The 22,636-nt window shown below is 45.0% G+C and overlaps 1 protein-coding gene across 1 annotated transcript in view; it reads right to left on the bottom strand.

Annotated features, from left to right (window-relative positions):
- Positions 1–22,636, bottom strand: part of Col4a4 (collagen type IV alpha 4 chain) — a 118,575-nt gene that overhangs the window by 17,682 nt on the left and 78,257 nt on the right. The window contains 12 exon segments of the mRNA XM_032901460.1: positions 600–707; positions 2,952–3,107; positions 4,526–4,639; positions 4,732–4,860; positions 6,129–6,200; positions 12,808–12,915; positions 13,445–13,552; positions 17,256–17,330; positions 18,477–18,540; positions 19,532–19,713; positions 20,543–20,647; positions 22,159–22,302. Coding sequence (XP_032757351.1) covers positions 600–707; positions 2,952–3,107; positions 4,526–4,639; positions 4,732–4,860; positions 6,129–6,200; positions 12,808–12,915; positions 13,445–13,552; positions 17,256–17,330; positions 18,477–18,540; positions 19,532–19,713; positions 20,543–20,647; positions 22,159–22,302 — 1,365 coding nt within the window.

Genomic DNA, 22,636 nt, shown 5'->3' on the forward strand with positions numbered 1-22,636 from the left:
GAAAAGCAGGCCTCCGCCTACCTAGACTGTGACCCCTGAGGAAGTAGTGTGCTCTATTTGTCCTTTGGATTATGGTGCCACAAACATTGCAAAACAACCTGAATTGTTACTGAATATCTATGCTACTATTTTGGGCGTTTTAAAGAAACCCACACACATATATCCATCTGTCCTATCTCTTCCCAATTCATTCTTACTGTTTAAAAAAAAAGTCTAAAATAATTAGGTTTGATAACCCCTCTTCCCGAAGGAACTAATGTAATATTCAGAAAATAAACAAGATGTCTATTTCAGGGACAAGAAGTAAACATACGATCCTAACAGTAGTCTAATCCTCTGTCTCACGGCTGGAAAACACACAAATATTTATTCCTTTATAAATAATATATTCAGCGTCAGCTCTTAATTCTTAAATGTATTTGTTCTGATCCTTTATCAAACCTGAGATTCGATGGGCTAGTTTGAAACAAATACACTCATTATATTAGAAAGGCTTAACTCACAAGTACACATCAGTTCTGGACTGACCCTCACAGTAACTGCTAGGATGGGGGGCTGTGTGGACATGCGTCAGGAGCTGATGGCCACCAAGAGCTTACCTGGAGGACCTACTGGCCCTTTTCTGCCTGGGGGGCCAGGTAATCCCTTCTCTCCAGATGCCCCAGGAAGACCAGGTGGCCCTGGAAGCCCTGGGAGTCCCATTGGTCCTAAAGGAAAGATACAGATGAGGGACAGAAGTGAGTATTGCAGTGACTCTGGCTGGCTGGGTATCTGCAGAGTTCTGCTCCAAGAAAGAGCAGGGCAGAGCCAGTGTGAAGGAGGAACATGGGAAAGCTGAGAACTCCCTCTGCAGGAGAGCCCCAGCGGTCAATGAGAAGGGTTATAAAGCCAAGAGTATATGAAGTTACAAAGCCCTGTATCCTGAACCTTCTCTGGGGACAGCAAAGAACTAAAACTGGGAAGAAAGAGGTACCTGGGGGTGAGGTGTCTTCGTAGCTGGAGGTCCCCCCACTGCCACCTTCAACATCTTACAGTCAGGCCCACCGCCCATAGCATCCCTCCCTGGTTGGTCCATGTAGATGCTATTTAAGTTTGAGTTCCCTCTAACCTCCAGTGAGGGCCCAATACATATTTATGGACTGGAGAACTCCCTGCCCTTGTTATAGGAAACCATGGACTGGCTGGTGTGCCTCACAGAATGGGAGTAAAGCAGGATGCACAGATAGTGGCTTCATTAATTTTTTAATCTTAAAAAATTATTATGTGTGTGTGTGTGAGAGAGACAGAGAGAGAGAGAGAGAGAGAGAGAGAGAGAGAGAGAGAGAGAGAGAGAGAGAGAGAGTGGTGGGAGAGACAGAGGTACATGTGCATGCCGTAGTACACATGCAGATGTCATGGAATACTTTAGAGGAGCCAGTTCTCTATTTCCAGGGATTAAAAATTCCTTCATCAAACTCGTACAGCAAATGCTTTTGCAGCCACTGAGCCATCTCCACAGCCTCACCTACCACAATTTCTAACATCGCCTCTGCCCTGGGCTAGGTCATCAGGATTATGCTGGAATGCTATTTTCCCAGATCGGAAGCGTATGTTCAGGTAAACACACATGCTCCAGCTGTCCCGGCTTCCTTTCTTCTTCTGAGGGCGTGTCCGTCTGATTGTGATATTCAATGAGCAGAAGACCACAGGCTTGCAGAGGTAACTTACAGCATCCCAGCTGATTTTATAGATTTTATAGAGACTTTATAGCTGATTTTATAGAGACGAAGTGCTTGCTGCACTGTTCGGAGACGTGCCCTTTGCAAGCCCACAGACAGCCTGTGCACTGTGGGTACCGCAGCACTGGGATGAATTTGCTTTTTCCTCTGATTAATCCTTTGAGGTGTCTCATACTGGGCTCAGAAGGAAAGCAAGGTGCTAATTTCCGAGCCTCTTTTGGAAATTTCAGAGTGGGATTTTAGAACCCATACCTCTTTCTTATAAAATAAGGAAGCTAGAAAAAAAAATACTCAATAGTCCCTTCTCAACAACAACAACCATAAAAATGTTCCAGGAAGCACCACTTCTTTCTCAGCTACATATGTCTAGCAAGCACATGAAACGGAATAAGTCCACACTGGGCTGGGCTGTAATAAGTTTGAAACACACACTGAGTTTCAACAGCAGGCAGGGTGTGTAGGGCACCGGGGAGAGGGGCTGGGTTTGAAAGAAAGAACGGTAATATCTCCTTGGAGATCTTATGCTGCTTATCTATTTAAAACAATAATATTTAAGCACGCTTTCTTGAATAAAGTACAAGGGTTAATTCCACTTGTTTATGTTTTTTAAAAAAATGTTATGGGGAGTGGGCATTTTTGAGACATGGTCCTACTCTGTAACTCAGGCTGCCCCAGATGCGCCAAGGCAACCCATGCTGGTCTCGGACTCGTGGCATTTCTCGTACGTTGGGATTACACGTGTGAGCCACCACACCTGGCTAGTTTCACGTCTCAAACGTGGCTTCTGTGTTTTTAATTCGCTGGTGCGAGGCCCCCTACATTCCTATTGCTCAGTTCTGGTGCAGAAGGTCCATCCTTTTTGTTTTCCAGCTTAGTTATTTGTTTATCACAAACCCTCGTACCCTAGGCTGGCCTTGAACTAACTATATAGGCAAGAGTTAGCATGAAGTCCAGATCCTCCAGGTGCTACCTCTCAAGTGCTCTACAAGAGAACACTGCCCCTCTAGTCTGTGACACACTGGGCATCAAACTCAGGGCACACTACCAGGTCTATCTACTGTGTGCTTGTCTTTCAAGTTTTATTCAAACCAGATGACTTTTTAGAGGAAGCCAGGACATTTTAGAAATGACATCATCGCTTCCACAAGAAATAGGAATGGTATTATGGAAGGAAGACAGTATCCCAGACCTTAAAGTCTACACATACCACGGAAAAAATACCAACATTCATACCTTTCTGACCATCTTTGCCGTCACATCCTGGGGGGCCTTGACACCCTGGTGGGCCTGGTGGACCTCGGGAGCCAGGTGGTCCTGGCAAACCATGGTCACCTGGATCCCCTTTCAGAAGGCTGACATTCCCACGGGGACCTGGAGGTCCAGGTACTCCTGTCACAGAGAGGAGGCAAAAGCATGCTTTAAGTCAAAGACAAAAAGTGAATGTTAGTGATTTGAGGGCTTTTTAGGAAAAGAAATATAGTGATTCCCTACCTCCCTTGTTTGGAAATCACTGTATTTCTTTTCCTAAGAAGATAAAGGGTCCAAGCTGAGAAAAGTTATGTCAGTAACCATTATACTAAATAGACTTATACTAGACCTCTTTTCTGTCTGAACCATTTGGGAAGTATCAGCTAATGGTCTCAATGATCTCATTGTTTTAGCAGGTTAGGTGGATAGATGGATGGATGGGGTATGGGTGGATGGATGGATGGATGTGGGTGGGTGGATGGATGGGTGGGGTATGGATGGATGGGGTATGGGTGGATGGATGAATGGGTGGATGGATGGATTGATGGATGGTTGAGTGGGTGGATGGATGGGGTATGGGTGGATGGATGGATGGATATCTGTATGGATGAGTGAGTAGATGGGTGCTTGGGTGAGTGAGTGCATAGTTGGATGGATAGATGAATGGGTGGGTGAATAACTATATGGTTGAATGGATGGATGGGCATGTGGGTTGACGGTTAGATGGATAGATGGGTGGGTAGATAGACAAATAAAATATTAAGAAAATGTAGCTAATAAGAAAGGAATGTGCCCTCCAAATTATAATCTTATTTTAAAATGAATATTGGTACCTAGGAGTGAGCTGACTTTAACTCTATTCTCACTTAATGTCTATACTTCCTAGCACAGTTTCTATTGCTCTTATTTTCAATATACAATCCTACCCCTCCAAGGTGGCAGGTCTGTGTTTCCATGTAAGAGCTGTATAGACAGTGTGAATGTGTCTAGTGGCTATCAGCGAGGAAGAATCCATCACTAACCCATGCTCTTCCCCTGGCTCTCAGATCATCCTAGCTCTCATCACTTCCTTTTTAAAAAGCTGTTTGTAATTTCCAGAATCTTGCCCTGCCAGAATCCAGCCATGTGAAGCAATGAGAGAGGCAACATGCACTGCTGGCATGTTGCATGACTTTCTGTGTCCATGACAGGCTTGGGTCCTGCCCCTCTGGGCCAGAGGACAGGTGCTAGGCAACAAGGAGAGCACAGGTCTTTCCTAGTGGACACCTGTGGCATGCAGTGCCAGTCTGGTGATCAGAAATGCTTGTTCCACCTCTGTTTGTATCTGGGCAGCAGGGGTCTGATGCAGTTGACATGGAAGAGTCAGGGGGATGTGCCCTTCTCTTCCTGGTCCTAGGAAATACTGCTACCCACACGGCCCACCCGGGTGCATCTCACATATCCATCTTCTAAGTTGGTAGAGCTGCTTTGGGGCTCCTCCGTGAGATACTACAGCCATATCTAGCTGGTAGCTTCTAAGGAAGAGACTGCTGTTATCCTCAGTCACAACGTCGTCATACCTCTTGGGCCATCGGGGCCAGGAGGTCCCCAGTCTCCAGGTGGACCTGGATCAGGAATGTCACCTTTAGCAGCTCTTCCTGGGATGCCTGCAGAACCAGGTGCTCCCGGTCTCCCTGTGGAAGCATGGATTCATATGTTACCCCCGTCACACCTAAAACGTTTTAAACTAGTTCATGAAGAGATATCAAAGTGTGATGCTTCTTACCTGGGGGTCCTGGGAAGCCCTTTTCTCCAGGTAGGCCTGGAGGAGAAATCCCTGGACTCCCAGGATCGCCTTTCTCTCCTTTTAGCCCAGGCGTTCCCATTGGCCCAGGTGGACCCATTTCGAGCAAACCTTAATGAGAAAAATGGCATCAATGTTGTCCCTACTCCTTATTTATACCTGTCACAGAACCCAGCAGGAGTGTGTCAGAGGAGGTGGCTGGCTCTGCAGAGAGCAAACTCTGGCTGTGACAACGCTCTATTCCTTGAGTCCCGATTCTTTATTAATGGTATCACAACGACCAACCACAGGATTGGTTTCTTTTGGGATTATGTGGCAGATTTTAAGAAACATTAGTTTACGGACAGTTTTACAAAGCAAAAGCGAAGGAGATGATTGTTAATAACTGTGAACAGATTGCTTAGCAATCTGAGTGGAGCGGGTCTACCATAAGAACTCCAGTACTTCGGAGCGTCCATCGAAAGCGGGGAGACTATCCTTGGGTTCTTGGAAAGGCCACCTATATATTTAATCAGACCAATTACAAGGGCCACCAAACAGATTTCAGGTGACCTAAGTTACTTTTTGAAAAATCTAAACTCCGTAAAGATTCCATCTCTGTCCAATAGTAGCGTCGCACCTAGCTGTAAAATCCCTTTTCTAAGAGTTATTCAAATTTACCTTTTGGGTTTAGCTACTATGTCTGACTGTAGGTTGTTTGAATGAGACAATAGTACAATAGGCGTTTTTAATGGAACAGGATAAAACATGATGGCCGAAGGTTGGCCTGTCTGTAATATCAAAAATGACGGCAGGCTGGGGCTGGACAGATAGTTCGGCAGTTAAGAGCACTTGCCCCTCTTCCAGAGGACCCAAGTCTGAATCACAGCAGCCATTCTGTGCCACTCAGAAATAACGGCCGTAGCTCCCGCTCCAGGGAGAAGCCTCTGGCCTTGTCCAGCGCCCGTGCTCGCATTCTCGTGCCCACACCTACAGTCACAGTACAGGCAAGCCAGCACTGCTGACTAGATTATCTTGGTCGGACAAGCCAGTGGTATACTTAAAACAGAGCGCTGTACATTTTTAAAAAGAGAAAGACTCTGTTTCACAGCGTCTTGAAATCTGGTCCCACTTGAGCAAGAAGTAAGAGTATTCAGTTGACAAACATGAGCAATAAAAAGAAAAAATCCGATCAACTACCACTCCTCGGCGTCAAGTTTTCTTAAATGTCCTTTTTATAAACCATCCACAGAACCAGAAAGCCCCATCATTGCTGCTACCCCGTGCTAGGCTTTTGGAGTCACCACCCCCAGTTCTCAGGATGTGAGGAAACATCGGGGAAAGGTTTGGCTTCATCAAGTCCATTGAGCAGAGCTTGATCACCAATGAGCCTGTCTTACCTGAGGCGCCCTTTGCTCCTTTCTCACCCTTCAGACCATGCAAGCCATTCAGACCGGGAGACCCAGGAGGACCTGAAACAACACACGCTCAGTGTCCCAAAGGTTAGACCAGCTATTGGTCTGGCTACCATCCCGTGCCTATGCCACGGGAGAATGGGACAACGTGAGGAAGGTTAACAGATCTCACTGTCTGGAGGCCACCCCCTAGGGGCCAGAACCCAGGCTGAGAGATTTTTCAGCCCATTCATCTGGTGGAGATGTTCTGACAAGAAGACTCGACTTGATTTGTAACTATTTCAAGATGGAAGAGAGTCTAGAGTTGCCACATTGGGATGCAGGAAGTGACCTTTGATTTGATGGTGATAGCATCTCTTTAGATAAGGAGAGAGGTTGGACGACCGTAAATCCAATGCTTTCTGCTTCCCAGTTTGAATCTTCCCTTTCCGTCAGGGTGTGCTGGTCCTAACTTCTTCCAGATGTAGTCATGGTAACGAAGCAAAACAGCTTGATGATTCCTGCTGTGGTGTATGGGACTACCACGTGCTGTACGGTTTTGTGTTAAGCATGCACTGACGAACAGACCTGTAGGTCAAGCTCAGCTGTAGCTGATTCTACGGCTGGTTCTTCAGAAGAGCCCTGGACACCTTCTCACAGCAAGCACACCGATTCTGGGGATCTCTGAATCCCAACCCGGGCCCTGAAAACCAGACCTCACGCCTCCACTGATGTCAGCACACGTGGGACTGGACTAACCAAAGGCATTCTACAGGTCTCCAAGCAGACAGCCATCAGTCTGGCTTTACTTACGTTGCCATCCAACACATTGGATGGGAAGTGTTCCCTGGGGCTTCCATCCTCGTATGTTGGGTTGTGCTTAACTTTTTCGAAGGAGAGTTTCCTAACAGGCTAGAACTAAGTTGAGAGGGGCAGCAGTGAGGGAGCAGAGAGGAAGGAAACAGGCAGGTAACAAGTACCATATAGTCCCTCGTGGGTTCAGAGCCCAACCACCTATGGTCCCACATGTCTTGATGTCTCACTATGTGGTTCTAGGAAGGAATCTTTGCACAGCCCTCGACCAAACCCAATGACCTTCCAAGTTCACTTTTGCACTTTGCCCTCCAGTAGCTGTTCTTTCCCACACAGAACTAAGCTCTTCTCCACACAGCCCACCACTCACTCAGATTAGCGTTCCATGACAACACACTCATCTTACATGACTAAACACGCAGAAAGTGGCTCCCGAGGTGCCCACAGAGCCTCCATAGGATGGATTGCCTATTCAGATTGTACGACAACTGTGTCTCTCGGCAGCTCCTCCCTGGATCAAGGGGAAATCAGAAGGCAGGACCAGGCCTTACTAGCCTTTCCATCCCCACACTGAACATAGTTCCTACACCTTGCAAACGTTGAACAAATGCTTGTTGACTCAAGGAGTGAGTTATAGAGGATGAAGAAAGGACACCAAGGACCAGAGAGATGGAGAGAAAGCTCAAGAATGCACTACAACTTCTGCTGGCATGCACGTTTTTCTCAAATATATTTATGGAACAGGTATGATTCAAAGAAGTTAGAGACATCGACCTGTAGGGAAATAACTTGAGTGCTAATTTCTCTTTCTTCAGTAAAGCAGGTTCTTGTGGAGAGTCCTTACTGGAGGATGGCGTAGTGATTGGCTCCAATCTGTTTACCAGCAGTGCTCGAAATAAAACTTATTCTCCTTTTAAGATCTCAAATTTAGATCCATTTGAATGAGCCATATTTCCTTGCACTGAGAAAGGGAGTTGGGGATGCGTCCTTATTTTTCCCAAATTTTGTATTTTCTAACCACTTCCTCATAGTCCTGGCTGGGTTCGCTTTCCAATCCTCTTTCCTATTTTGCGAGCCAGTATTTCAAGTTTGCACCAAAAGAACACAACGACCTTCTTCATCTGCCAAATCTGGATATTTACTGCAATCTATCTAAAATGATAATAAATTTTCGGGACCACGTTGCTGTTTCTGTGTGTTCTGATCTCCAGTGTTAGCCGCCAAGATTGATGGCTTGGGGACTTGGCTAAAGGAGGGCTGCCCCAGCCTCTGCCAACTCTCCATTGTCACATCGACACATCCAGATCCTGGGCTGTCACAGCCCAACCCCTTGCCATTGTTGAACTGGCCGACCCTGATGTGACCCAATGTTATCTTTCTAAATTGAATGCAGCTACATCTGGGCAGGGTTTTAAGCATAATTTTCCCCTTTTACTGAAAGCTTTTATCAATCCCATCTCTAAATCAGAAAGTTGTTCATGCATAAAATATATACAGTCCAGATGAAGAGCAATTAGGCTAACAAAGCACATTCCTGGGTAATGAGGAATTTTTATTCACCTCTCCGATAGCCCTTCTGTTTAACACCACCATTTAAGGCTGCCCCTGGTGGCACTCGGGGGCCAGTGTGCTTGTTCTTCCTCTGACTAGTGACTCTAACCGCCATCCCGCACACTGTGCCTTCCTTCTGTGTCAGGCAGCCCGCTCTCAGTGACAGATTTCCCACTCTCGGGCAATTGGTTTGGTTCTAAAGCCCGAAAAAATGCTACTCTGTAGTCCCAGGACACTGGAGGGCTTTACATTTTAATAGGGTGACCAGCGTATTTCTGTTTGACTGGAACCTTTAGCACTGGAGTTTCCACATCCTAAGAGAGTCCTATGCAAAATGAGGCTGCCGGCCACCCTAACTTTAAAGTTGATGGGGGAAGTGAAGTCTTTACAACTCTAGGCAAAGGTTGAAAACCCTTGAGAACTCTTATCAAGAAAAGACTCCAAAATAAGAGTTAAACTAGAAACACTTTTTTTTCCTGATACAGGTGCCTATTGAAAGGGTACATATGGCCTCCCAGTGCATTCGGCTCCACCCCTCAGAAGTGTATCCCATGACAGGCTCTGAAGAGACAAGAAAGACATAATTCGTGACCTGACAAGACAAAGAGGCGGCAGCATCCAGCTTGCTAAGAGCTGGGGTGGGAGACAGGAGAATAATTTAGTACAGAACAGGGGTGGGGGGGTGCTGCTCTGATTGTCATAGCTCTGTGACACAAGGCGTTTCCTTCCTCATAAAAGACATCTCCAAACACCTTTCAAAAGTGAACTAGAAGGGCTGGGAAGATGTTTCAGACAGTGAAGTGCTCCCCATACAAGGATCTCTTCAGCATTCACATTAAAAACCAAACAAACAAACAAACTGGGTGCATATATGTCACCCCAGTCCAATCAGGGAGTTTCAGGCTCAATAAGTGTCCAGTTAGGTTTTTTTTGTCAACCTGATACAGACTAGATTCACCAAGGAAGAAGAACATCGGTTGAGAGTGAAAGATCCTATTTCAAACCACAAAACAGAAACATGGTGGAAAGCAATTGAGAGTGTCCACAGACACTCACAGGCCCACAGACGCAAGTGCACACACATGAACATGTATGCACACAGGAACATGTGTGCACACATCCCTCCACAAACACAAAATTGAACAGCTTCTCCTGCCACTGGCCCAGATACCCCTTCCACAACAGACTGTCACGCAGCAGGTGATTCTCAGTAGGTTTCTGTCATTCTCATCTCGTGTGGATGTACAATAGAAATGGGGTGCTTTCCTTTTAGAGGGTACATGTACTTAGAGAAAGCAAATAAAGAAGCCACGTGTAGCCTGTGTCTGAGTTAAAGTTTAATCATGACCAGACCCAAGCAGGACTCAAACTTCCATCCAGTCTGTAGGAGCAGAGCAAACACATCTGAGTTCACAGCAGCTGGTTTGTTCAAACAAGAAAGTTGGTTCCCTACCTTAGTCGGAACATACTTCAAATATTTAGCTTCTCACTTCAAAGTGTTTCTGCTGGATCGGGCTTCATTTTTACATCGGCATGATAAACCGCAACAATGGATTTATCCCGGGATGTTTTGAATTTTAAGACGGTATCCCACGGTTTTGTTTTGTTTTTACATTTGGCTGGACTGTTTGCTGAGCCGTGTGCAGTGAAACAGCGTCCCCCAGTGGTCGCAAAGGAGCATTGCAGCAGGGATGTGGCTGGGGAGCGAAATGCCCTTTGATCTGTTCCCTTCCAATAACCTCTCAAGAAACGTACTATCTCCATGCACATTAGGAGGCAATTAGCGATTACTTTTAAAGTGATTTTATTATGGACGGAGTTCACGTCTATGAGGGTTTTTTTTTTTTTAAGCAATGTCACTGTGAGGCTACTTGATAAATGTTCAAAGGAAAAGGAAGACATATTACAACCACCTGCAGGCTCTCGGAAATGTTCCCTGGAATTGGGAGGCTGTGAAGAGAAAGCCCTTAACAATGTCAGATGTTTTCTTTTGGATTCCTCCCAAATCCTTCCAGACTGGAAGAATGTTGAAGTCAAAGAGGAGGCCAGGAGGGCTGAGGGGTTGCCAGAGGCAGGAAATGGCCACAACCACCAGAGGAAAATCTCAGGACAACAGTATCATCGTGTTGTGTGAGACTTTAAATTCATCATGGGTCGTCTGGTTTTCACATTACTACCAATGTCAGCAGAGATGGAGGAGGTATCAAGAGACCATTTGTTCTAACGCGGACGCCTGTCGGGTTATTGAGTTGCCAGTAAGTGCTCCAGTGTTCTGGAAACTTCCAAAGGAAGAGTTCCCCTTCCTTCAGCGTTGCCCTGAGGAATGCACACTGCCCTACAGCTTGTTGAAAGGCTAGGAATCTTGGAAAGCTGAGGCGTGAGAAGCAGAAAGGATGAGAACGATTAAAAAAAAAAAGAATTTGGATTTTTCAAAACAATAAAATGTTTAATTCCAGAAGTTGTTTCTAACTCTTCCAAGAAGAAGTACTTTGATTTTACTGGCATCTAATATCTGTATCTAAGCCAATGACCTGGAGATGGCGGGGCTAAAGAAGGAAAAGAGGAGATGGAACTAACTTGTCAGGGGGTGGGCAAGGAAAATTTGGCCCCTCGCCTGCTGGTTGGCCCCTAACTTCATAACTACTTATTCTGCAACCAAAATACTTATTGTGTATCAGCTGATACCAAGGGCATTATGGAAAGGTCTTGGTTTTCAAAGAATCCCATTCTGTTGTTATGAAAGTCCTGTGCAAGTGTTATGCTAGAGCACGGAGAAAAAGCACTTATCTAGAATAGGAGAAATGGACCAATGAGAGGGAGACCCGGAAGAACACAGGGACACAAATATTTGTTAACTCTAAGCATTCTGGGCTGCACCTCCTTATAGCCTAGCCAGACAAATAATCAGACCACTATTGCCTCTAAAGGCCAAAAGCTACAACCAGGAAAGTGTTTCTATATCCAGCAAAGAAAGCGCATATAATTTAAATGGGCACTCTTCCTCTGGAACACCTTCTTATCTTCCTACCTCTTACCACGATCAGTACACATACATTGATGGATACAGACACTTTAAAGTCTGCCACTTGCCTCTGTGTCCACCTCTGGTACAGCGCTCTCCTATTTCTGAACGTTTTCTTAATCAATATCCACAATGCTGAAAACATTTTGTGGCTGTGCATTGATTTCATATCATGGACTAACAAGGTTAAAAATGCCACTTTTGATGTTATATACATGCAAACAGAGCGTGGTCTACACACTCTATAAGTATGATGGACAGCGCTTATAGTGCCTTGAACTCAAGAAATGGGCATGGGTGCAATTCTAGTGTCTAAAGAGTTGAATGATCATCGAGCTGTTTCTGTGACTTATGCTGTCACCGGCAACCTGAGTGCTAGGCTGCTTACCACGTGTGACTGGACGTCCTTATCACGTTTGGACGAGAGATTCCAGGGCCTCTGAAATGTCTCCTTCTATCTCTCCATCACTCAATGGCTCTACTTTGTCCAGTAGGTAATTTACTCACAGGGTTCAAGGCTGACCTTAAAGAAGATGTTTTTACTTTTCAAAGTTTGGTTGTCTGTCTATCTATCTATCTATCTATCTATCTATCTATCTATCTATCTACCTACCTACCTACCTACATATCTATCTATCTAATCTAATCTAGCTAACTATCATCTATTATAAAATTACTTATAGTAACTTAATACAGGCAAGCATGCCTTTAATTCTGAAATTTCATTTGAAGTGGGGAGGGTCCTGCAGATCACACCCTGACGCCCTCCTTGTCAATTCTCAGGGTTCAAATGCTTGCCACCCATGGGGCTACGGTTCAGACACAGATCACGTCTCCCCAGGGTTCATTTTGAAACTCTAATTCGTGTATAAGGCATTAAGCATGCAGAAACTTAACCCAAGTGCTATGGTGTTAGAGGCCACACCTGTCTTTCTTATGAAACGGCTCATGAAGGCTGGAATCACATACATTTTCTTTAAAATGACACCCAACTCCTAACCCAACAGAATCTAGGCTTGATAGTCAGTGGTGGCAAATGGGCGGATGAGAGACCATCATGACAGACACAAACAACAGGCCCTCAAAAGTAGGATGGAAACACCAGGATCCTGGGCCTTCCTCAAGGGAGGGCAAGCAAAGATGAGGGTGACCTCAACCCCTGGGGTTTGGAGGGACCTGCTGATAGTATTGTTGAGTGCCAGGCCTGATCAAGCAGAGCCACTAATCCTAGAAAGGAGACGCAATTTTGCCCCAAGTGTGCTGGACCTTTCTAGAAAGCTGGGCTTTCCCCCTACTTACCTTTCACTCCTGCAGGACCTGGCCTCCCTAAATCTCCCGCATAACCTCTTGGTCCGGGGTCTCCCACTTCCCCTGGATGGCCCTTTTGTCCAGGCATCCCTGGGTCACCTGGGGACAAGAGGGAAATTTTCAGACAGTGACACATAAGTAACATTCCCTGGTGAGGTCATCTGTGCTCTTCAGGCGTGAGTAACCAGGGACACAGTTGTATTACTTTTTCTTACTACATATTTTTTTAACCCCAAGGAAACAAATACTCACTTTCAAAAAGATACACTTACAAACAATCGAAGTTGCCAATCATGATTCTAATTTGCCAGTGCCTGCCTTCCCTCCCACCCCCACCCTCGCGGGCCCCCTGACTTGAAAGGAAAAGGATCCTTTAAAACCCTGAGCTGTATATGTGACATTGCTTTAGGGATGGGAGACAGAAAAAAATGACAGGCTATCAGCGGTATCTGCCTGGTGCAGCGCTGGCGCTTTGCCAGTGGTGCTTGAGGTCAAGTCTTTTAAAACGGAAGTTGGACTGGGTTTGGGTTGAATGAGATGTGAAGGGGCCCTGCAGGAAGAATGATTCTTCCTGGTACGCCAAGTCACATGAACGCTCAGGGGTTTCCGAGGCTTTCTGGCAAGGTACCTGGACACCCTGGTGGTCCAAAAGAGCCAGGCTGTCCAGGTCTGCCTGGTGGTCCTCGGGGCCCTTCATCTCCAGGAAAGCCTTTCTCTCCAGGGTCTCCAGTATGTCCTAAAGAAGGAAGGGCCAAAATTCAGTTAGTTGTAGCTTGCTCTTTGAAACAGTGACTCCAAAAGATCCACCCCAAGCCGAACTATCTGTCGTGTGGGGTATTTTCGTTGGTTTTACATTTGCACTGTTTTCAATTGATAAGGAAGACGCTATTGAGAAAATTTTGATGATGAATTTTTCTGTTTTCAAAACTGTTACTGTGGGGTTGGGGATTTGGCTCAGTGGTAGAGCACTTGCCTAGCAAGCGCAAGGCCCTGGGTTCGATCCCCAGCTCCGAAAAAAAGAAAAGAAAAAAAAACTGTTACTGTATCGCAATCGGTTTTCAAGTTTGCAGTTGTTTATCCTTTTCGGACTTTTTAATCAATTTTACTTTAACTGGTCAATCTAATTTCCCCCTACTCAGCAGTAGAGGCAGACAATCAATCAAGTATTCCTAATTCATTTTACTGTTCTGCATAGTGATATTTATGCAAGTCTTTTATTTATTCTTTGACAACATCGTGCACAGATGCATTGAACATGTCCACCTCCCCTGGCCTCCTCTGTAGATCGTTAACCATGCGCTCTCCTTTTGAACTATTTCCTTAGGAAAAATTTCCCCGGAGCAAAATGTCTTGGTAAATAGTGTGATGTTTGGGTTTATCTTAAATTATGTTTTTAAATGCCAGAAGATTTTAAAGTAAAACACAACCATTGTGGAATGCCATCTCAAAATGCTTCAAGGCATCAGCCTGAAAAATAACCTGTAGTATGAGGCCAAAATAACATTGTGGTAGCCAAGAAAATTAATAACAACCCATAAAGCCATCTGCTTCCTCCTGACCTCAGTCCCAACCCCGCCCTGTGGCCTCTGGAGCAAACCTCACCAAATTCTACACAAGAGCTGCACATTGTCGCTAATGGATGCATCTCTTAAAATAATGGAAAAATTTTAAAAATTAAAGTCTCTAACAGTCTCTGTCTCATGACTGAGACTTCCTAAGGAAAGGCTGACTGCTCTCTAAGTCTTCTAGAATGGGCCATTCGGCTTTGGATTCTTGACATGGGTTTGCCTGTGGTTGGGAGAAAATACTACACCTGCAAACACCCCCTCCCCATCGCCCAGCCACAGCGCTACAGCCAGAAGCCTGAGAGCAAGTCGTGTGCCATGAAAGACTTTGGGCTTATAGCCTTGTTTTTCTTATAATTTGCCTTTAGTCTGGAGGTTCTAGCACAGGAGCATGGCTACTCATAGAGTCTTGATTAAAATTCAGTCCTCTCTCAGGGAGGGTCTTCCTCTTCAACTGAGGGTGCAGGAGGAGCTCATGGGGGGTTCTCCAAGTATCCATCAGGCCTTCGGTGCCACACTGGGACTAGCTTCATCAACTGAGCTGCTAAGGGGTTCTCTGACTCTTCAAAGATCAGACAGGCATTGTAGACTAGCCAGCCTCTCCAGTATAAGTCAATCGAATAAATCCGTCTTTGCAGTACATAGTAATGTATTATATATGTAATATATTGCCTGTTGATTCCATTCCACTAGAGAACCCTGATACACTTTAAATTATATTTATGTTATTACTAGAAACATGGCCATTTTCCCAAATGCTTCTTCACATGTGGGACTTTAATCCAAATTTATAGTAAACCAATAGTCTACACTGAGAAATCAGTGGCTGAATCTTTAACAAAACACCGAGCGCAAAGCTCCAAATCCGTGGAGAAGTAGCATTCATTGCAACACTAAACCAGTGCCCGTGCCCACTAACTAATCAAATGGACTGGCTTCTCACCCTGTTCTGTATTATCTGATTGATCCCAAGCACCTTGCTGCAAGGGATACATGGTTCCATCACTGCAGCTCCAGTTGCCAAAGCAGGCATTCAAAATGGTACCTCGAAGTTAGAGCTGTGTCGAGAGTAGAGTTTCGGAAGTAATTTACACTCTGTTTCCCTCAGAGTTGATGCGGATGGATGGGACTAGACTGGCCCAGGACAAGGTTACATAACCCTGGACCGAACTATGCTCTATACATTCTCACTGAGTTCCCGCAAGTGCAGAGCATGAAGCCCTAGCCAAGGAAAACCGAGCGTCTAAACCCTGTGCTGAGGAATAACAGAACAGTCCGTGAGACTCTAAGCTTAAGCCATGGCAAATAAGAAACCAGAGCGATTTAAACACGGATGACCACGGGACACTGGATCGAGCAGCAGGGTAAGACGAAAATATCTGGAAAAGCCTGACTCAGTATACAATAACCTCAGACTGATGCTTTCCAGATTAAAATACTAGGCAATGAAGAATGCCCACAGTTTGTGCTACTTTAAGCCTGGAAATTTTTATCTCATCGGGGTTTAAAACAAAAAGACCCACAAGCAGGCGCACATTTCTTACTGCTGTCTTGATGTCATCTGTGATGCTCAGTGCGAAGTTTTCAAGTTTACCTGTGATTTTCATTTGGTGTTCTGATTAGACACTCTATTTAGGGAAATAAAACATGACTCCTGCCAAATGGAACTTCAAGGTGATGCATGGATGCCATAGGGTTTTTGTTTGTTTGCGTGTTTGTTTGCCTTTTTGTTGTTATTGTTGGTTTTTTGTTTTTGTTTTGTTGTTTTTGTTTTTTTTTTGGGGGGGGGTTGTTGGAGTCTAGGAAGAGGGAATTTCAATTGAGAAATAGTCGTCATCGGATTGACCTGTGGGCATGTCTGAGGGGGCATTTGCTTGATTAATGACTACGTGGGAGAGCCCAGACCACTGTACATGGCACCACCCCTGGGCAGATGGTCTTTGCTTGTACAAGAAAGCAGGCTGAGCAAACCTTGGGAAGTAAGCCGGTAAGCAGTGCCCCTCCACAGTCTTGGCGTTGGTTCCTGCCTCCAGGTGGCTGCCTGAGCTCCTGCCCTGACTGCCTGTCATGATGGACTATAAACTATAAGATGAAATAAACCCTTTCCTCCTCAAGTTGCTTTTGGTCATGGCGTCTGTCTCAGTCATAGAAAGCAATATGACAATAGCATTCTAAATACAAAGTCCTAATTTACCAGGAAGCTATGTCAATCCAAGCCTAGGTTGAAGCCTTACCCCTACTGACTGACTGCACTTGACCATAGGAAGACATAATCACCTCTCTGTAGACAGATGTTTGCTTTGTCCATGTAGTGTACAGCCCTGTGTATGCATCTGTTTATACTTTCCTGGTTATTAATGTCAGATATGTTCCTAACAGAAGAATCCCCAAGTTAAAAAAGCATGCCTATTTGAAATATCGATGCATGCTTCTTCAGGGCCCAAAGCAAAAGTACAAATTTGAACTCTCCACGTCTGCTAGTTTGCTGTTTGCTGTCTGAGGGGGAAAGGGGTACTCCACAATGACTTGTGGCCATCTAAAATGACAGAGACGGCAAGATAATCTGAATTTTAATTGCTTGAATATTTGCTTTCTCATTATGCAATCTCGGGGGTGTATATTGCAGTGCCAATGCCATCAGTCACAGGGGCCATGGTAGGGATGCATTGAGAGTCCCCAGTGCCTGGTCCTGGTATCGTTCTGGTTAAAGGATGCTACCACAATGCCACACAAAATCCTTTTGGTACATACCTTAATGGGCAAATGGTAAAGAAAATATTGATACAACCATTCCCAGCAATAAGTGCAAAAGTGATTAGTTTGTGTTTCAAGTTAGGTTTTCTTTCTTAAAATAAGAAAACTCTGGAGCCATACCTTGGTATCCAGGGCTACCTGGTTCACCCTTTGGACCGGGTAGACCATACTGACCGGCAGGGTCCCCTTTGTTTCCTGTGAGTGACACAATACCGAGAGCATTAGATAAGAGCATGTCATTTGGTGACTTCCATGGTATTTGTCTTCATAATCTAGCTTCGTGGTTTCAAGGAGACTTTTTAAAAACTATTTGTTCACAAAGAAGAACGATGGAAATACAAAGAAAAGATGTGATTTATGACTTTTAAAAAACAACTTATTCTATATGTACGAGTGCGTTGCTTGCTTGCGTGCGTGCGTGCGTGCGTGCGTGCATGCGTGCGTGTGTGCGTGTGTGTGTGTGTGTGTGTGTGTGTGTGTGTGTGTGTGTGTGTGTGTGTGTGTACCATGGAGCACCTGGTGCGTGTGGAGACTACCGAGCCGGTTAAACTTTTGACTGTTGTATGCAATCTTTTAGTTTATTGTGACTTTAGTTTATTTGCATGTTTCTGTCCAAATGGTAAATAAACCTCTTTTGTATGGGCCTTGACTTGTTAAGAGTACAATTTCAGTTGTGTTTGCAAGACAATAAGGTTTTGGATACAAGGTAGGCTCAGGCCTACTGGGCCAGCCTGAAGCTGTTTTACAAATAAAGTTTTATGGGGATGCAGCTGTTGTGGCTGAGACTGTATGCCCCACAAAGTTTAAAAAAAAAATTTATGATAAGGCCCTTTAGGGAAAAAAGAGAAACTTCTTTGATTAAGGGTGAAAATAATTCAATTATGTTACATCTGGTGGAAAATTCTTAAGGAAACAATTGACCTCTGGTGGAGATTTATGTCCGATGACTCTTATGAGTAGAATCCCAATAGCCAGACATAGGAAATCTTTAGATGAGTGACTGGTTCTCCTGGAGCATGGGGATACTCTCTAGAGATGTGGAGCTGGTCATGTGTACCAGTTACAATTTGAGAAGCCGCGGTCACTACACAGACAGCTTCTGAAACCTCCACGGAGAGGAAGTCATGACGCTTGTAGATGTACCAGATCCCACCTAGTACCCTGGGACCTGTGTGGAAAATGAGAATCCTCTAAAGCGTCCATGCGTCACTGTCTGGAAGAGTCTAAGAGATGCTTCTGAGTTCTAATTCCTGAAGCAATTTACCATTAAGATGCTCCCTTGAAATGTTAGAATTCCCAGCATTCTGAATTTGTTAGGTGGGAATATTTTCCAAGCCATACCTTTCGGTCCTCTTGCTCCGTCATCTCCTGAGAATCCAGGGGGTCCTGGAGAGCCTGGATCACCCTGACAATTAATGGAACAAAAAAAAGACCCTCGTTGGGTTTTCCATGTCATGGCACAAACATGGTACAGTTTTCTGCAGCCAATTTAGTGTTTGTGATTGGCGATGGTGAAGGAAATTGTTAGTGTCCTATAAGCATAATAATGTGTGTATGTTTTATGAGTGGGTAAAACTCCTCCAGTTAGAGCTATCCTTCTCAGCAAGAAGCGTAGACTTCTTTATACACGATTGCCAAACAGGAACTGTGTCATACAACTTGAATTTACACTCCGAACAAACCAGTTGACATAAAATGAAATACTGAAAGCTGTGTCGTATCATAAATTTTAAAGATCCATTTTATTCCAAAAGACGGAAAGTCAACTATGCTATACATTTTCCAGAAGTTTGATACATGTTATTACATTATATTTCCTGGTTTCTCAAGGGGAATGTTACTCATGATTATAAAAGCCAGGTGTATTTTAAAGGAAAATATATAACATCTCCAAACAGATGGGAAGGCTGAGAAACCAGCATCTGGGCAGTGCTCAGGGGTTGGTGTGTGTGCGTGTGCGTGTATGTGTGCGTGCGTGTGTGTGTGTGTGTATGTGTGTGTGCGTGCGTGTGTGTGTGTGTGTGTGTGCGTGTGTATGTGTGTGTGTGTGTGTGTGTGTGTGTGTGTGTGTGTGTGTGTGTGTGTGTGTGTGTGTGTACCAGTAAAGCATCAGTCAGTGAGGCAAGGCTCTGTGAGCTATTTAAACCTGAGTGGGCTAGAATGTGCGAATCACGTGACTTGCCCCTCTACATCAGGACAGCCAGTTCTAAACACTGGTCATAAATCTCAGTTATGTCCTAACCTTCCAGAAGGTTCTATTTTTCCTTCATGCCACCTCTTGCTTTCAAATAGCCAGTAAATGACAAGGGCACATACTGGCCAATTCTGAGGTGTTGTGGAATGCTGAGCAGAAAGAGTTTATTTACTATTTCTTCCTTTCTAGAGCAGCTCCTCACCTGGTCACCTGGAAATCCTGGAAAACCAATGACTCCTCTCAGTCCAGGTGATCCTGGAGGGCCAGGGGGGCCAGGAGGCCCAGGAGACCCATTCATCCCAGGCTGCCCTCTGTGGAGCCCAGGCGGTCCATCTCTCCCAGGATCTCCTCTTCCTCCTCGCATCCCTGGGCTTCCTTTATCACCTGTTGAGGTCAGCGTGATATAAGCCACTTGGTCGAAGTCTTAGACTAAATGAGGATTGTATTGAATGACTTGATTCTACTTGTAAGAGATGAAGACAATGAAATCAGGATGCTGGCTACTGTTCAAAGCCACATCTCTGCGGCTTCTGCCTTTGGCAGCCTCACTCGGAAAGAAACTGTCCAGGAATAGACTCAAAACCACCAGTGGAAGGGGAGAGCAGGCAAGGTCGCACCTTACAAATGAGGAAAATGTCAACCCGGAGAAGTTTAAACGTTTTCTCCTACTGGCTAACTAAAGACCAGGATTTATAACTCATGCAGTTTAACCCTGAACTTGAGGAAGAATACAGATCCCATTGTCAAAATCCTTGGCCTGCTACGTTTCTGGGGACCAGCAGCACGTCATCAGGATGCTGGTTAGAAAAGTGGGGTCCCTGGTAGCCCCCCACCTGTAGATCAAGGATCTACATTTAGACAAGGTCATTTTGCCCAGCCCATGTTCGAGAGAGGCTGGGCAAAATGACATAGACAGCCCCAGATAGTCACACCAGTTTCCGCAAACAGAGGGGAACCAGTTATTTATGCATACCTTATATTGGTCCTAATTTGGAACATATAATTCTACAAATACATGTGCACTCCAGCTATGTTTAGCATGAAAAAGCCAAAAAAATTACTGAGAATGTTTAACAGGGTATGATTAGTTTTAAGGTATTACGTTTCCTAGCTCTTGGTTGGAAGGTTGTATTACGCCTAATACATTGTCTTGCCTGAATGGTCTATAAAAAGCCAACCGGTGTGATAAAGTTGAAAAATGTCAAGCATTTACCTCTTTCTCCTGAGAATCCACCGTCTCCTGGAGGCCCAGCATCCCCAGGATCCCCCTTTCTAGAAACGGCTGTTTCTCCTACATCACCAGGAGGTCCCCTGTCTCCTGTAAATGTTACTTATATGAGAGAAACACAAACACACACAAACTACACACACAATTCATCTTCTATCAAATTTCACCTCATTAATAAACTCCATCTCCCTCCACTAAACTGTATTAATGGATCCCTCATTATCAGTATCAGGGATTGAAAATCTCTTCCTGTCATCCCTTATCCTCCCTGAGACGAGAAGCAGTTGTGTACTCAGAAAAATTTCTGTATTCAACCCAAACATCTCAGGGTCCTCTGTGAGTTAAGACATTTGGAATGTTCTAATCCACAAGACCATTGGCTTATCCCGTAGAATACGAATCATCCGTCACACGTGTGCAGTGAGTCATCCCCCCCCCATTACTCTACTCCCCACATTAAAAGAACAAACACATACTTCAACCTGATTCTCTGCACATGAACAAGAACTAGGAGCCGGGTCTCATATTCCAGCTCATTTATAAACATTATCCAAGCAGAGCAATGTGCTGAGACAGGCTTGTCAGACCAACATGGCGGCCGCTGATTGTTAACAGAGAATTCTGGGAACCAACTGCTAGAGCGTTAGTAGCGGTGACGCCGGCAGGCATGAGAGTGTTAATGGTGCTGTGGGCATCTTTACATGACTGTAATTGGCAAAGGCTGTCCGAGTTGGGACTTTCCTCAGAGAGCATTTTGGGAGAGCTAGTTTATAGATGCAGTGCCAGCCCTGATCCAAGTTTTAATTCTCGGTGCTACAACTGTTTAAGAGTATATCATGAATTGTCTGCGAACGTCAACCATCTTATGTAGCAGAGATGCTCTTGATGCTCATAATTGTCCATTCCTTAGTTCTGTGTAAATAGCTTATAAGCTAATAAAACAGGCACCACACAAGATAAATATAGAATTAGCTGAGAGAAGGTCATTTGAATGAAATTGGAGGCCATTTTCACAGAGTGCCTAAGAGTTAAAAATGCTCCCAAAGACTGTCCTTCCATTGCTAGAAATGTTTCCCTCGTGTAGCAGCAGCTGAGAGACCAGAGGAGACATTTATGCTGTAAAAGGTTAAGGGAGACAGGATTCAAAATGGAAAACCCTGAGTAATATTTTATGAAATTTAAGATCTTGGGAAAATTATATGAAAATCAAATTTCATTGTCCACGACTAAAATTCTGTTCCACCTTTTAATTTTACCTTGTTTGTGTGTTGTCCCCGGTGGTTTTCGGGTGCCAAGGCCAACGTGTGTTATTGTAAAAGGGGCCATATGGGCCCCCAAAGCCTGCAACGTTCTTTGCAGGTGTTCACCACCAGGTAAGCAAGGTCTCTGAAGCCCCTTGTCTATAAATCAATGCACTGAGGAGCGCTCATTCGCATCTCAACAACATTTACCTTAGTGACATGTAGTGAGATCAAAGGGCAAGAAAAATGAATTCCTATGACATCACAGAACCAAAGAAATCTAGAGACATATGAGTAGCATTTGATTAAATACGGGGGGACAAACTCGTGCAGCACCCCTGTGTTGTTGAAACCACTTGCCTTTGGCACCGCTCTCTCCCGGGGCTCCCTGCGAGCCAGGCCGGCCTTTCTCTCCAGCCTCTCCCTTTCTTCCAGGTTCTCCATCTGGGCCCGCCTCTCCTCTCTCTCCTGGAAAACCAGGGAAGCCGGGCAGCCCTGGGGCTCCTGATAAAATGAGAGCGTGAAGTCTTAGGGAAGCGCTTGAAGGCTAGTGTGGCTCTTTCTCACCTGGTCATTTGGTGACACAAATCCCTGCCCAGCACTTTATGCTGAAAGCGAGTCACTCTTTGGAACCTGACTATGGTCTTAAACAGCTGTGTTCCCCCACCCACTCCTACTTCCCGTCCTACAGACCTAACACGAAGTGCTGATGGGTTGGAGATCCCAAACCCATCAAATCTCCTCAGCTCCAAGAGAAGGAGTGAGAGAAGAGTGACCATCCAAAGTGAAATCCGTTAGCCCTGACCTAATGATATCATCGGTGCTGTCTGGTCCTGTG

Source organism: Rattus rattus, chromosome 4 (genome assembly GCF_011064425.1).
Source record: "Rattus rattus isolate New Zealand chromosome 4, Rrattus_CSIRO_v1, whole genome shotgun sequence".
NCBI lineage: Eukaryota > Metazoa > Chordata > Mammalia > Rodentia > Muridae > Rattus > Rattus rattus.